Genomic DNA, 16181 nt, shown 5'->3' with positions numbered 1-16181 from the left:
AAGACTGCTTCTATCAAGGGGACTCAGTTTATTTGGAAGTTGGCATGAGTTTGGAGAGGGGTTTTTCATGTCCTGCAACACTTCCAAAGCAGTTAGCCCCATACAACACAAGCATAGCCTGTTGGACAGGGAGTGATAGTGATGGTATTAGTTTTAAGAAAAAGTCCGCAGTTCAGAACAGACCACTCCAGACCACGCGGTTCCAAGGGGGAGGAGGTTTATTCAGGGGATAGGGCAAAGGTGGGGAGAGGAAGGTGGAAGAGAGAAGAGAGAAGTAGAAGTAGAGGCCGGCCATGACCATGTGGAGAGAGAGGAAGGTGGGGGAGGGGACAGAGAGGCAAGAGGGTAAGAGAGAGAGTAAGAGAGTAAGAGTAAGAGTAAGAGAGCAAGAGAGTGAGGAGGGGGCAAGCAGCCCCTTTTATAGTGGATCAGGCCTACCTGGCGGTTGCCAGGTAACTGTGGGGAGGAGCATACCTGGCTGTTGCCAGGCAACTGGGGAGGTGGAGTTTAGACAGATGAGTTGGGGACATTTGGATGGGGGGTTCTGTCCTAAAAAGTGGGTAAACACTGAACCAGTAGCACATACACAATTATAAGTTACACAGACCTGGGAAGCCAAGGGTTACATTGCCCCCAAATTACACCCTGTGACTCACTCTTCAAATGTTTGCAAACTGGGCTAGGGAAAGAGCTCAGTGATACAGTGTTCACCCTAGCTTGTTTGAGGCAGGAGATTCGGTCTTCAGTAACACACACACTTACATACCCCAGATGCTTGTATCTTATTCATGCTACCCTGAACACTGAGGTGTTTTGATTTTTGCTTGTTTTACGTTTATGTTTGGATGGTGGTGATGGTGGTGGCCACTCCTGTGGCAGCGGCGGTGGAATGCATGCCATTGTATGACACAATGAACCTGTGTCAATCAGAGGAAAACTTTTGGGAATCAGTTCTCTCCTCTACCAAATTGGTCCTAGATGTGGAAGACAAATCTTTTTTTTTTTTTTTTTTTTTTTTTTTTTTTTTTTTTTTTTTTTTCTGTTTTTCGAGACAGGGTTTCTCTGTGTAGCCCTGGCTGTCCTGGAACTCACTCTGTAGACCAGGCTGGCCTCCAACTCAGAAATCCACCTGCCTCTGCCTCCCAAGTGCTGGGATTAAAGGCATGCGCCACCACTGCCCGGCGGGAGACAAATTATTAGGCTTGGCTTGACCCACTGAGACATCTCAGTACGTACCCAAGAAATACTTTCACCACAGGACAGGCCATGGTAAGTTGTGTTAGCCAAAACTTCTATAGATCACTTGCAATATCTCCAACTCCTTACTGGTGATGGTGGTGTGACTGATTTGATTAGAGGGGAGAGAGATATTACTAAACTTGAACTCTTGGGACTAAGGAGGCTTATAAATACAATCTGTGAGAAACCTAAGCCATTATGTATAGACTACAGGCTTATGTGAGCCCTCTCTCTCTCTCTCTCTCTCTCTCTCTCTCTCTCTCTCTCTCTCTGTGTGTGTGTGTGTGTGTTTGTGTGTGTAAAATGCCTGATGCTAGGACAGATCTCAGTGATGCAGTGCTTACTTTAGTATATTAAAAACTTCTCCTCGGGGTGCCTCAGCAGTTAAGAGCATTTGTTCTTGTAGAGGGACCAGGGTTCGATTCCCAGCACCCACAAGGTGGCACACAACCACTTTTAACTTCAGTTCTAGGGAATTTGATTCCTTCCTATGACCTCTCAGGAGATCAGGTATGTACATGGTACACATGTATCCATGAAGGCAAAACACTCAGACACATAAAACCAAATAAGTCTTTAAAAAAAAAACCAAATTGAAACAAAATTAAAGAAAAAACCAAAACCATACCTTCCATAGGCCAGTGAGATGGTTCTAGTGGATAAAAGTACTAGCCAACCAAAGCCGATGACCTGAGTTTGATCCCAGTCACCGGGAGGAGAAAACTGACTCCCACAAGTTGTCCTCTGACTTCCACAGTTGCACTCCACACATAAAGTTAATGTGTAGTAAATGTGTGTGTGTGTGTGCTTAAACTAAACTAAAACCCTCCCTTTTGCAGGGCATAAAATGACAAAGAGGGTCTGTTTCTGTGTCTCTTCCCAGACATGCAAAGTGAGCACACAGCTCTTCCCCTACCCATCCCTACCTTAGTCCCCACCCCCACTTCTGCAAAGCACGAACGCCCAGGTCCCCTCTCCAGCTCCTCCCTCCTCTGTAGGACAGACACGAAGCTGGCTGTAGTGAGCTCCTGGACCCCTTCGGACCCCTCCCTTCGCGAAGTTCCTGGCTTCCTCTCTAGGGCTAGGTCTACAAGCCTCTTCAGTCCTCCTGGAAGGTGACCAGAAGCAGCCGCGGGAAGAGACAAGCAGCCGCAGCCGCCACTAGGCCCCGCCCAGCAGCAGCAGAGCAGGGCCGCGCCCGGGACCGCTGCAGAGCGGGGTGAGTGAGTGCAGCCAGGAGGGAGGGAACCAGGTGTCCCGGGTCTCCGCCCTGGCCAGGGGGCCTGCATTGCGACCTTTAGGTCTTTCCTAAAGGTCCCTCCAGCGTCGCGACCTTCAGCTTCTTTTCCCATTTGGCTCAGTCGAGTCCTTTCAGGCCCTCAAATCCGACTTTTTTTTTTTTTTTTTTTTCACAACCCTGCATCTCTTTCCTGCTTTTGCCCCTCTCCTCCCGATACTACGGGGTCCACCGAATCCTCCCCATATGGTAGAACCTAGAATCCAAAGCTCCCGGCCCTAGCCTCATCCTCATAAAGATTCCGAGTCCCTCCCTTTGTCCTGAAGGCAGGAATTCAGGCCAAAAATAGCGCGCCCTTCTAGATCCAGGCTGTTCAGCAACCAACCAACCACATATGTTTTGAAAACTGTCTGAATGCGCAGAAATATGGGATCCTCCCCCCAAATTTCTAGGAATTTAGATACTATCCATCATCCTTTTGCTCCTTCTGGCTGTGATCTTCTGAGAAGTGGCCCAGCAGTCTTCAGGCCGCGATTACAGTGTAAATGGAGATATGGCCCATTCTCCTCTACGCAGACCCCTAAACACAGTAATCTAGTCTTTGTCCTTTGGGATGTGGGGCCTCACTAGTAAAGGTAGCTTGCTCAGAACTCCTAAAAGCTCAAGGCCTAGCACCCTAAATTTCTAAATTCCTCTTCAGGTAGTCAAGACCCTGGCCCACAGACTCCGTTAAACAGAGGTCTAGTCCCCAAACTGCTGGGACCTGGATATGTAAGATTTCCTTTTTCTGGTCAGCGTGGGGGAGCTGATAGACAAGGACGTGGGGCAGAGAGAGGGAGAATTGAATCAGAGGTAAAATGAGCCTGAGGAATAGGGTTAATGGGGGGACTCTATCTAAAACAAACCATAAACACATACGTTTCTATGGCAACCGCATTCTCCTGTCAACCCTGGAGATTTTTTTCTAGAGCTACGACAGGGATGATAGCCCCCGGGAGACTCCCCCTCCCCTCCAGCTGCTGTGTCTTCCTGTTTTGTCTCCACGGCAACAATGACCTCAGCCCTGTACCCCCTCCCTGGTAGGGCTGGAGATCCAGGACTAGTCTTCTGGGGGGCGTGGTGTGACATTAGCCCCGCCTTCGGGGCCTACCAGGGATTGCTTGAATGAAGGGAAAGACCCTTTTCACCGCCTTAGCCAGGCCCAAACCCCGCCCTCAACCCCTCCCCCATGCGATCCTCAGCTGGCCAACTCCACCCAGCCTTAAGCCCCTTTGGTCTGCAGCTGTCGTCCTTGTTTGTGCTGCAGACGCCACTGGCTGGAAAGGTAAGGCTGCAGGAACTTCGAAGGGAAGGAATAGTGGTCCAGGATCCTTGGGACTAGAAAGAGGAGTGGGCTCGGATTCAGGTGTCTGGATCCCTAGAAACACTGTAATTGGGCCAGGACTCAAGCTCTAGATGAAAGGCTGAACATCTGAGCGCATACAGGTCATATATAGGAAAGAGAAGGGACTGGGGAGTGGCACATGGGTCCGAGGAGGGACGATGGTGCTCGCATCCCTGAGGCTGAGAGAGGTAGGATGGGATCTAGACTCCTAGGTTTGACCAAAAAGGCCTGAGATCTGGATTTAAGATGGGTCTTGGGAGAGGACGGCTGGATTCAGACCTTAATCTGGAGGAAGTTGTGGTCTGAATTTGTTCTGAGGGAGAAGGTACTGGGGTCTGAATTTGGACGGAGAGGGAGAGCGGCTGGGATCTCGACTCTTAGTTTGAGGACTTGGAAAGATGGAGTATAGATCCCTGAATCCGAGAAGATGGAGCTCCTGGATGCTTGTACCTGGTTCCTAGAGGTACTCAGGACAGGAGAAGTCCTTGTTCTGACCCTGCTTCCAGAGGTCCCAAACCAGCACTGGAGTGTGTGTGTGTGTGGGGGGGGGGGGGTAAGCTAGGAAGCTTTGAGGGTTTAAGGCTGAGCCCACCACTGGTGTGAGGTGTGGCCGGGAGTCTGATGAGGGTTGTGCCCAGCATGTGCCCAGCCCATGGAGTGATGGATGATCTCGGGAGTGTGGCATGGGGGAGGGTAGCAGGGGTGCTGGGTGTGGCCCTGAGAGTGGAACTAGACCTAGAGGAAGCTCTAGGGGCGTTTCCTCACCCTGCTTATGTCTTTAGCTGAGCATTCCTGAGCTCTGACGGTGCTGGAGGGCCTCTGGACCACTAGTTCCGTTACCTCTCCTAAGGCCTTCCTTTCTCTTATTCTTCCTTTCCTAACTAACTTTTCTCCCGGACAGAAGGATTTATGTTCTTCCCTCTTCCTTCTAGTGTCTGTGGCGGGACAGTAACCCACTTTATTATTATTATTTTAATTTTTAAAGACAGGCTCTATGTATAGCCTTTGTAGTCCTGGAACTCGCTATGTAGACCTGGCTGGCCTTGAACTTGTAGAGATCTGTCTGGCTCTTCCTCCTAAATGCTGGGATTAAAGGCGATCGGTGGCCCACTTATTGTAGTGTGGGGTGTCAGGCTAGGCCTGGCTTCCCAAAAACGGATCCAGTGGGAGCTGGAGGTTTCTGCCTTTCTGTCCCAACTCCTAAGTGCACTGGAGGCTTCTAGTTCCCAGGGAGAATTCCTACTCCAGCACGAATTCTAGCCTGGAGCCAAGGAAGAGTTGTGTCCTCTAGCTCAGTCAAATTCAAGGAGTTTTAAAGGAATCTGAGCTGGTCATAAGCAGGAGAGTCTCTTCCTAACCCTATCCCCACCCATTACGGGTTGAACCCAGTACCTCACACATGCTAGTCAAATACTCCACCTACCTTCCTACCACCAGCTTCTCCATTCTCTCCCCAACCCCTTGGTGAGATTTGGCTAGTCTTGAACTCTCTGTGACTGACCCCAGGAAGGTCTTGAATTTTCAATCCTGCCTCCCCAGTCCTGTCTCTACGGGTGTTTTGAAAATACTGTTCTGCACCACCAGGCCATACTTTCCTCATTTTGTTCTTGGAGGGACTCAGATTTAAAAAAAAAAAAAAAAAAAAAAAAAGTTTTCTTCCTTAATCCCAGCACTCAGGAGACAGAGACATGGAGATCTCCGTGAACTCCAGGGCCAACTTGGTCTACATACAAGTTCCAGGCCAGCGAGGCTTACATAGCAAATGTTTATCTCAAAATAGATTTTTAAAAAATATTATTTATTTTTATTTATACGAGTACACTGTAGCTGTCTTCAGACATGCCAGAAGAGGGCATCGGATCCCATTCCACATGGTTGTGAGCCACCATGTGGTTGCTGGAAATTGAACTCAGGACCTCTGGAAGAGCAGTCAGTGATCTTAACAGCTGAGCCATCTCTCCAGCCCTCAAAATAGATTTTTAAACTATATATATTTTTTGCCGTGGGTGAGGGACGCACGCGCGTACCGCAGGGCACGGATAGAGGTCAGAGGACAACTTGTAGGAGTCGTTCTTCCTGGCTCCAAACTCACAAACTCTCTCCCTCCTTTCCCTCCGCCTCCCTCACTTTCCTCCCCCTCCCTCCTTTCCCTCCCCCTCCCTCCCTCACCCCCACTCTCACTCTCTGGGCGGTGAGGGTCTTGGCACCACCTCCTGGTCCCTGCTACACTGCCCTGGCTGAGGCAACTTAAAGTCCTTATAAGGAGCGGAGACTCCGGGCCAGGCTGGGCCTCCCGCCTCTACAACCACCGCCCAGGGATCTCCCTCTGCAAACTGCAAAGCCCGGGCTAGGTTGTCATCACTCACGCCCCTCGCGAGCCTTAGGGCGGGCCCTTTGTCCACATTTGCTTCCACCCCACCCACGCAGCAAGTTTTCGGAGAGGAAGGAGAGGGGCGGCGCTTCCTCAGAGCAACCTCTGGGACCTCGCCTAGGAACCTCTGCCAAGTATGCGTCCCCACCGGGAGACGCGTCCCAGCTGTAGAGTCTAGGGCTCCGGGGTCAGAGTGCTGCAAGGGAGAACTGTCTGAATTCCGCTCTGACTGTCTCTCTCTCTCACTCCAGGGCTTCTGATCAGCCTTTTCCAGGTGTGCAACCCTATCCACCTTCGCAGCTGAAACTTTCTCCTTCCGGTCCTCTGTTAAGGCAGCAGGTGAGTGTGCTCCCGAGCCCTAATTCCTAACTCTTGAGGGTGGAGCGCCTGCGGTCTGGACTTACAGTTCTGAGGGTCAAGGATTTGGGGTGGGGGGCTGGTGTCCATCTTTAAGGGAAGAGGACTGGGGTTTTAGACCGGCAGTCTAAGAGGGGCGGGTTTAGAGCCCTGTTCTGAGTCTGGTGGAGGTGCACCAGGGGCCTGGACCCGTCAGTTTAGAAGCATAGTGCCTGGAAACTGAACTGAGTCTGATAGGGCTGGGGATTCCTGGGTTAACCAACTAACTTAGCCAGGAATACTGAATTGGATTTATAGGAGGAGAGGAAGGACTGGAGCCCTGATCCCTGGGTATGAGGAAGGAGGGGAATGCTGCCTAGATTCCTAGATCCTGAGAGACAAGGGACCTGGGAGGGTTCCAAAGGGTAGAATCAGAGGCATCCACTTGTCTAAGAAGTATCCAGAAGCTGGCTCCTGTGTACTTTGGGAGCTGTTCTGGAACAGTGTGAGCTTCCAGAGGTTAAAGCACGCCCTTCTGTCTTTCCATGGGCTCGACCTTAGCATAACTTTTCCTGGGGGGAAACTTTATGCTCATCTCAGAACACAGAATGGACTGCTGCACGGTGGTGGTAGGCACCTTTAATTCCAGCAGAGGCAGAGGCAGACAGATCACTGAGAGTTCTCGAGGCCAGCCTGGTCTGTATCGTGAGTTCCAGGACAGCCACAACAAAACAAACAGACCAAATATATATATATACACATAGATAGATAGATAGATAGATAGATAGATAGATAGATAGATAGATAGCTGGGCAGTGGTGGCACACACCTACAGAGTGAGTTTTTCAGGACAGCCAGGGCTACACAGAGAAACCCTGTCTCGAAAAACCAAAATAAATAAATAAATAAATAAATAAATAAATAAAAGATGCTAGATCAAAGAAACCTAAGTTAACCCAAGTGCATCTTGGTGAGCCAGTGAGTTAACTGGAGATACTTGTAAGGGCATAGGTATCACCATAAAGCCCACCCGTAAAGCATGGGTGAGGACGACTCATGAAAGATGCATTTCTGGGTCACACTGCTCAACTTGTAGGTAGCTGGGCAGAAGAGCCTTCCTGTCCTCTCTTAATTGCTTGCTGCTCATAGATTACTTCAGCTTTGGTAGGGGGCCTCATAACACAGCCTTGTAACTTTCTAAGTATGTTTCCTGAGCCTTGGGAATAATATAGTTTTTCTAATATGTAATTAGTGTGTGTGTGTGTGTGCCCCATAGCAAGTGTATGAAGGTCAGAGGACAGTTTGCAGAATTCAGTTCTATCCACTATGTGGGTCTTGGGGATTGAACTCAGCTTATCAATACCTCTGTTTCTTTACCCACTGAGCCATCTAGTTGGCCCCAAGTCTCTATAGGTTTTGAGTTATTTGAACCTCTCCCCTCCCTCCAGCAGCCGATGTTCAATTCAGAAGAAATAACTACAGAACTGACAATAGTAGTAAGAAAAGGTGGATCTGGAAACCACCTTCTCGTATCTTTAGGGGCATCAGCTGAGAGGTCTAGATAGTTATCATCCTGAGGAGGGCTCTGGCATCTGGTCCTAGTTCTGAGCCTCTAGGACAAGGAGACAGAAGGTGTGGTTTGCAGTGAAAAAAAAAAAAAGCTGTCATTCCTTCTACTCACATCCTGTGTCTGGGTCACATGGTACACTAGAAAACTGAGAGGCCTGTTCTGGGGTTCAGCCTTTCGTGACTGGTCTGGAAACTAGAGATTTCAGTGGAGGGAGCTGGGCCACTCAACGAGCATGGAGGGAAGTTGAGGTTTTCTGTACTTGAGGTACCTGTTAGCAGAGTCCTGGAGGAAGTGATAAGCTCAGCGATAAGAAAGAGGAAACTGCGCTGTCTTCCAGGTCTGAGGTGGGATTGGGGGGGGGGATGGGTGAAGCTTGAAGGTAGGAGAGAAAGAAAGCTTAGTGTTCCAGGTCAGACATCTCTGGGAGAGGAGTGAGAAGGTCTCTGGTTAGATGTGGGAGTCGGAATGGAAGTTGGAATATTGGATGGGTAGGGGCTGCTAATGTCTAGGTTGCTCTTATATAACAGAAATCTTTTCACAGGGCGTAAAGTATGAGGAAGTTGGAGTCTTGGCTATGGAGAAGTTAGAGATGACTGAGTTACTGAGGGTAAAAGGGGGAACTTTGTTCTCAATGCCTGGGGTTAAAAGCCCTATTTCACATGCAGGAGGAAGTGAAGTACAGGCTGGATCTTAGACCATATCTTTTATTGCTGGGTAGTTTTGTTGTTGTTGTTGTTGTTTGTTTGTTTGTTACAAAACAGGGTTTCTCTGAGTAGCCTTGGCCATCCTGGAACTCATTATGTAGACCAGGCTGGTTTGTTTGTTTTGTTTGTTTCAAAGGCAGAACGAAGAACGTCTTTCTGTAGCCCAGGCTGGTTTGTTTGTTTGTTTCTGTTTGTTTTAAAGGCAGAACGAACATCTTTCTGCTAGCCTGGACTTTATTACAGAGCCAAGACTGGCCTCCATCTCACAGTAACCTTCCTCCTGTAGCCTCCCAAATTCTAAGATCACGGGTGTGCATTTATTTCTCCACTTGGTTTGCACAGTGCAGGGTTCAGATCGAGGGCTTCCTGAATGGTAGACAAGCATGTTGCCAACTGAGCCACATCCCCAAGAGACACAATTGTAGGTGTATGTTTGGGGTGAGTCTGTGCTCATGTGGTGGAGGTCAGAAGTTGGTTTTTTCCTTCCACCAGGTATGTCCAGGGATCTAGCTCTGGTTCCCAGTATGGCAACACACTCCAGTGGATAGGATGCTGACTCCCTGGGGAAGGGAAACAAGAAGTATTGCTTTGGGTGTCTGGATTCTGAGTTTTCTCATGGGTAGGGCTAGGATGAGCCTAGAACCTAGATGCCCAATTCATTTTTATAGTTCATAGACAAGTTCCATATATTAAGACATAGCCTTTGCAGAATTCAAAGTAATTTCTTCCAAAACGGATGAAGGGCTGGGTACCCGGATTCCTCAGTATATGAGATCTTAATCCAAATGCTTTTCTTTTTCTCAGCCATGCCGGTAACAGTAACCCGTACAACCATCACGACTACAACGTCATCATCCTCCACCACTGTGGGGTCCGCTCGGGCGCTGACCCAGCCCCTGGGCCTCCTCCGCCTCCTGCAGCTCATATCCACCTGTGTGGCTTTCTCGCTGGTGGCCAGTGTGAATGCTTGGACAGGGCCCATGGGTAACTGGGCCATGTTCACCTGGTGTTTCTGCTTTGCTGTTACCCTCATCATCCTGATTGTGGAGTTAGGTGGATTCCAGGCCCGCTTCCCCCTGTCATGGCGAAACTTCCCCATCACCTTTGCCTGCTACGCGGCTCTCTTCTGCCTGTCGTCTTCCATCATCTATCCCACCACCTACGTACAGTTCCTAGCTCACGGACGTACCCGGGACAACGCCATTGCTGCCACCACCTTCTCCTGCGTTGCCTGTTTGGCGTATGCCACTGAAGTGGCCTGGACCCGTGCAAGGCCTGGTGAGATCACTGGCTACATGGCTACCGTGCCAGGGCTGCTCAAAGTTTTTGAGACCTTTGTAGCCTGTGTCATCTTTGCCTTCCTCAGTGAGCCGGCCCTGTATCAGCATAAACCAGCCTTGGAGTGGTGTGTGGCAGTCTATGCCATCTGCTTCATACTAGCAGGGGTGACCATCCTGCTCAACTTGGGGGATTGTACCAACATGTTGCCCATCCCTTTCCCCACCTTCCTGTCAGGCCTGGCCTTACTGTCTGTTCTCTTATACGCCACTGCCATTGTCCTCTGGCCCCTGTACCAATTCGATCAGAGATATCAGGGCCATCCCCGCCGTTCAATGGATCCAAGCTGCACTTACAATTTTATGCAACCCACCACGGTGTGTTTCTGGGACCGACGACTGGCGGTGTCCATCCTGACAGGTATCAACCTGCTGGCCTATGTGTCTGATCTGGTGTACTCCACTCGTCTGGTGTTCGTCAAGGTCTAAGATTGACAAGGGGCTCCCTTCCCCATCTCTCCTTGCAGCCTCTTCCACCTGATTACCCAGGTGATTGGTACTGTCTCACTTTCTCCCTGTCCCCTCCCATTTCCTCTTCCGGTATGCCTGGTTTCCCCTTGAGCTGTGGCTGCACAGCCTCTTTCACTTTTCTATCTCTGTAGTCTTTCCTGTGGGTTTTATCACCTGCCTGTTTTCTTGGGAGCCCTCAGAATTCTTGCTTTCTCTCCCACACCCCTCAAAGGTGCTGGCCCCACACATCCCACACTCCTTTGCAGTTACCCACACTCCTTTGCAGTTCTTCACCAAATGGGTCATTTTACGGGCCTCATTGCCAAAGCATGCCTGCCTGCCTGCCTGCCTGCCTTAGCTGTGCCTTAGTCGGTATGTAAGTGTGTGTGTGTGTGTGTGTGTGTGTGTGTGTGTGTGTGTGTGTAAGGGGATTGGGAAACAGGCCATATAGTGTACCTGTTCTTTAAGTTCAAACCCAAACAAGCAAAATCCTGGAGGTCAGCAATTCCCGGTGGCCAGGAGTCATCATTATGCAGAGTCTCTGCCTCAGTCTGTCACTCAGCTTTGTACCAGATTGGCTCTCTCTGTTTTTACCAGGCTTACTGAAAGCCCACTGCCTAGAGGCTACCCTAGATGAAGCAATGGATGGACACCGTTTCCTAAATTTTTCTCTGTGCTATTCAAACAAACAAATGTATCAAAAATATCCACATGCTATCACTCTCTCTCTTCTTCTCTGTTCCTTTCCAGCCCCTCTCTGGACAGGTTTCTCTGTGTAGCCTTGGCTGTCCTGAATTTGCTCTGTAGACCAGGCTGCCCTCTAATTCAAGATATCTGGCTGCTCATGCCTCCCTAGTGCTCAGATTAAAGGTGTGTGCCACCACTGCCCAGCCACCCACATGGTCTTAAAGACAACTCTGAAGTATTTCTGAGGGGCAGTAATGGCGGCCCTTTTCTCTCAGTGTTAAAAATTACATGGTCTGCTTTAGTGGGGATGAGAAGAGAAATGGCCTTTGCCAGCCTTAAAGGCCTTCTGATCCTCCTCCTTTTCAGAACACGAAGACAAAACCAAGCAACTAAGAAGCTCTTTTGTTTTATTTATTTATTTTTAAATAACTGTGGAGACTTTCTTACTGTAGCCCAAGCTGGTCTCAAACTTAACTGTATAGCTGAGGCTTCCGTTGGATCTTTGTCTTTCCGTCTCCACTTTCCGGGTGCTGAGACTACAGGCGTGCCATCATACCCCAGTTGTGTAGCCCCATTTAACAGGGAAGCTTCTTAAACATCTTTTCTGGGAGATGTGGGGGGGATGAGTTTGGGGTTATCAGGATTGAAATGGCTTGTGTGTGCTGAACATGAACCCAGATCCTCACGTGCTAGTTGCTTCTTGCTGCTACTTTCTGCATCTCTGGGATTCACATGCATCACTTGATATATATATATATATATTAAAAATGTATAAATGTATATTTTATTTTTTTTAATTTTCTGGAGCTTTGGGTTTCTGTAGCTCCTGCTGTCAGTCATCCTTTCCCACCCCTTATATCCATAATGTTCTTTTTTTTTTTTAAAAAAAAAATCTCAGTATAGAGATAACAGGAGGACTCATGCTTTCTTTATCTCGGGGTGGGTAGGTGGGTGGGGAGGAAGGAAGGACTCCAAGAGAGAGATTCTTCAGTTTGATGACAGAAGAGGGGTGGGACTAAGACAACCTTGGTCTCATCAGAAAACAGTGGCAGAGCCTGGGACTCTCCCCAACCCTTTAAAAAAAATAATTTATTATTTTTATTTTATGTACATTGTTGATTTGCCTGTATGCATGTCTGTGTGAGGGTGTTGGGTCCCCTGGAACAGGAGTTACAGACAGTTGTGAGCTGCCATGTGGGTACTGGGACTTGAACCCAGGTCCTCTGGAGGAGAACCACTGAGCCATCTCTCCAGCCTTCCCTGCCCCCCTCACCTTTAAGTAGGTCTCATGTAGACTAGGCTGGCCTTAAACTCAAAATATAGCCAAGTCCTACCTCCTCCAGTGCTGGGAATGAAAGCATAAGCCACCACAACCAGTTTATGCAGTTTTGGGGACTGAACTCAGAGCTTGGCACATGCTGGGCAAGCACTTTACCAACTGAGCTGTATATCATAGTCCAATAGTCTTAATTCTTCAGAACAGGGGAGTGGAAGCCTAGAGCACTCAGGGGTTGGTTAAAAGCACATGCTTTGGCAGTGTGAGAACCAGGGTTCGGGTCTCAGTACCCAAGAAACAAGCTGAACATCCCCTCAAATGCATGCAACACACCCCCACAGTGAAGGCGGGGACACAGGGTCACTGGGCTTGCTGGCTTCCTGCCTTAGACAAATAGGCAGTGAAGGAAATGACAGATGGTACCATTTTCTGGCCTCCATGACTACACTCACACGAACATATATTTTATAAAATTTTTTTTTTTTGTTTTGTTTTGTTTTTTGTTTTTTGAGACAGGGTTTCTCTGTGTAGCCCTGGCTGTCCTGGAACTCACTCTGTAGACCAGGCTGGCCTCGAACTCAGAAATCCGCCTGCCTCTGCCTCCCAAGTGCTGGGATTAAAGGCATGCGCCACCACCGCCCGGCACATTTTATAATCTTAAAAAGAAGAAACCAGGAAGGTTGACTAAGAAAGATGTGAATGTGATTTCTCCCCTGGAGAGTCCCATGAATACTTGAGAAATATAAGACACCATGGCTTGGCAAGTAGCTTAAGGGAAAGTACTTGCTTAGTATGTGCAAAGGCCCTGGCAGGCCTGTCCCTAGCAACACACACAGATTCAGGAAGAAAAATACCACTTTGGCAATTCAGAAATACAATGTCCTGGGGCTGGAGAGGTGATTTTGCAATTAAAAAAAATGCTTGAGTCCAGTTCATAGCACCCATATCAGCAGCTCACAATTACAGTTTCAGGAGAGATAGCTCACATTAAAACCACTGATACCCTTTGGCCCCCATGATCACACACACAAATTCTTTAACAACATCCAAGCCAGGTATAGTTGTCCTTGCCTTTAACCCCTGCACTTGGGAGGCAGAGACAGGTGGATCTCAAGGCTGGCCTGGTCTATAGAGCAAGTTCCAGGACAGCTAGAACTATACAGGGAAACCCTGTCTCAAAAACAAACAAAAAACCCCAAACCACATATGGTTTTTCACATATATGTACAGTTAAGAGTGCAGCACAGCCTCTTGACAATTAATGGAGCACTGTTCTTTCTCCTAAGTACCATTCATACACACACACACACACACACACACACACAGTAATTTCAGTATCATACAATCTGTTTTTTGCACCTGTGGCCACACAAAAGCAACTTGGAAAACATTACGAAGTTTGGAAGTGAATGAAAAAAGAAAGAAAGAAAGAAAGAAAGAAAGAAAGAAAGAAAGAAAGAAAGAAAGAAAGAAAAGAAAAGAAAAGAAAAGAAAGAGAAGGAAAGGACTTGCCGGGAGGTGGTGGCGCACGCCTTTAATCCCAGCACTTGGGAGGCAGAGGCAGGTGGATTTCTGAGTTTGAGGCCAGCCTGGTCTACAGAGTGAGTTCCAGAACAGCCAGGGCTACACAGAGAAACCCTGTCTCAAAAAACAAAAACAAAAAGAAGAAGAAAAAGGAGGAGGAGGGAAGGACTTGACTGCTCCTAGAAATGGTGGAGGAGGTTTATTGTTGGTAAAACGGAGAGCATAGCCAGAGGACTAGGAGAGTCTAGAGTGGCTCTGAGGTGGACCATGTGAGGAGAGCCAAGAACAGAGAGGGGAAGCTAGGAGAACAAGAGGCCAGGGGGGTAAAGGGTAGACAAAAAGGGCCTGGTAACCAAAATGGCTGGGTTATATAGGGGAGAGCAATCGGAGGAAAGGCGGCCCAACCCCTGAGCTGGAGGAGTTTAGGGTAGGGGGTAAGGTATATCAGCTATACGCTGTAATAGGTAGGGACTGAAGGATGCTGGGAGAACCTGGCAGCCAGTTCTGCTTTGATATGTTAAATAGGCACCTCAGCCTTTTGCCCCAGGTTTGAGACCTAATAGGAAGTACACGGGAGAAGAGCCAGCGAGGACACACACTCAGGGGGCGAGAAGTCTTATTTCTTCAGTGCCTACCAAGTCATATCTACATCAATTCCTCTTAGGAAGGCGTCACATCCACTCCCTCCCGTACCCGGACAAAAATACCTTCTGGAAGATACCAGAAAGAACAGCTGGAGGGATGTGGTGTGGATCACCACAACCACAAGTTGGTAGAGTGCTTGCCGAGCAAACACAAGATCCCGGAGTCAATCCCAAACACCTGAACACCACTCCCCCCACTCCACGGGTGATACATGCCTATAAACCCAGTTGTTGGGGAGGTGAAGGCAGGAAGCTCAGACGTTGTTTATCTTCGATTACCTAGGAAGTTTGAAGCCAGCCAGAAATACGTAAAGATTTATTCATTCATTTATTTATCAGACAGATATCGTGTAGCCCTGGCTGGTCTGGAACCTGCTATGTAGATCAGGCTGGTGTCAATCATAGAGATCTTCCTGCCTCTGTCTGGGATTAAAGGTGTGCAAGCCCTTATTTTAAAAAAGCAAAATAGAACTGTAGCATCCGGTGATCTGTTCTATTAACTCGGAAAAGCAACAGAGGAAGAAGCTGAACTCCGAGTGTTCTCCACTCGTCGCCCCCAGGGAACCACAGACATCTATAGGCTTGCGGAGTGGTCAGGGAACTAACTCTGCGTTAAGAGAAGGGTGCTGGAGGATTGACGCTAATTCCTTCACCTCCCCTGCACCTTCTGGAATCCCAACCCCGCAAAACCGCTAAGAAGACGTGGTGCTCAACAGACGCCCGCGCCACATCAGCGGCCAGCATGACGCGTATTGCACGCCGGGAAGAGTAGTTCTCCTTTGCGTCCCAGGATTAGCGTACACGAGGGCCCCAACTCTAAGTCCCAGAGTGCACTGAGCTTGACAGCCTCTGGCCGGCCAGAGCTCCCAGAACGGCTTCCTGCCAGAATGGACCCATAGTGGGGCGTGACCTGGGGGTGGGGGTGGGGGGAAGAAACTCAGGAGAGGAAACCTGAGCGAGTGCATAGGAAATCCCAGAGTAAGACTGAGTTGGAAGAAACACACCCCCTCCCCCCAGGTGGAGAGTCACAGGGAAACACTAGAGAAACCCAAAACAGAGTCATAGGGAGATACGGAGGGGACAAGCCCTCAGAGATGGACAGTTACAGGGAGATATGGATAAAGGAGAGACCTTCAGAAATGGAGAGCCGTAGGGAGAGACACAGTGGAGAGTACCCCGGAGACGGTGTCACGGGGAGGCAGAGGAGGGAGAGACGACTAAGGGGGGACAGTCACAGGGAGTCACCGAGGAGAGTCGAGACTCTCCCGAAGACAGTCCCAAGGAGACACCGACAAGGGTCGATATTCCCCCAGAGACAGTCAGAGGGAGACAAGGAGGGATAAGAGACCACTAGAGACAGAGTCACAAGGGATGGGATGGATGCGCAGAGATAAAGAGGGTCACAGGGCCAAAAGGGAAAAC

General features: G+C 49.0%; 1 protein-coding gene across 6 annotated transcripts; it reads left to right on the top strand.

Annotated features, from left to right (window-relative positions):
* Positions 1 to 2225: 2225 nt before the first annotated feature.
* Myadm (myeloid associated differentiation marker) lies at positions 2226 to 12095 on the top strand. 6 transcript variants are annotated; one of them, XM_076927825.1, is made up of 3 exons: positions 2226 to 2458; positions 6483 to 6570; positions 9646 to 12095. In XM_076927825.1, exon 3 carries the CDS (start codon positions 9648 to 9650, stop codon positions 10605 to 10607), a length of 960 nt encoding a protein of 319 aa, XP_076783940.1. In that variant the 5' UTR covers positions 2226 to 2458; positions 6483 to 6570; positions 9646 to 9647; the 3' UTR covers positions 10608 to 12095. The 6 variants fall into 6 exon arrangements, with proteins under 6 accessions (XP_076783940.1, XP_076783938.1, XP_076783939.1 ...); XM_076927823.1 differs by lacking the exon at positions 2226 to 2458 and adding an exon at positions 3655 to 3800; XM_076927824.1 differs by lacking the exon at positions 2226 to 2458 and adding an exon at positions 6218 to 6365.
* The last annotated feature ends 4086 nt before the right edge of the window (positions 12096 to 16181 follow it).

This window comes from Arvicanthis niloticus, chromosome 30, assembly GCF_011762505.2.
Source record: "Arvicanthis niloticus isolate mArvNil1 chromosome 30, mArvNil1.pat.X, whole genome shotgun sequence".
NCBI classification, from domain to species: Eukaryota; Metazoa; Chordata; class Mammalia; order Rodentia; family Muridae; genus Arvicanthis; species Arvicanthis niloticus.
The sequence above is the reverse complement of the archived record's forward strand: the minus strand, read 5'-3'. Positions and strand labels throughout refer to the sequence as shown.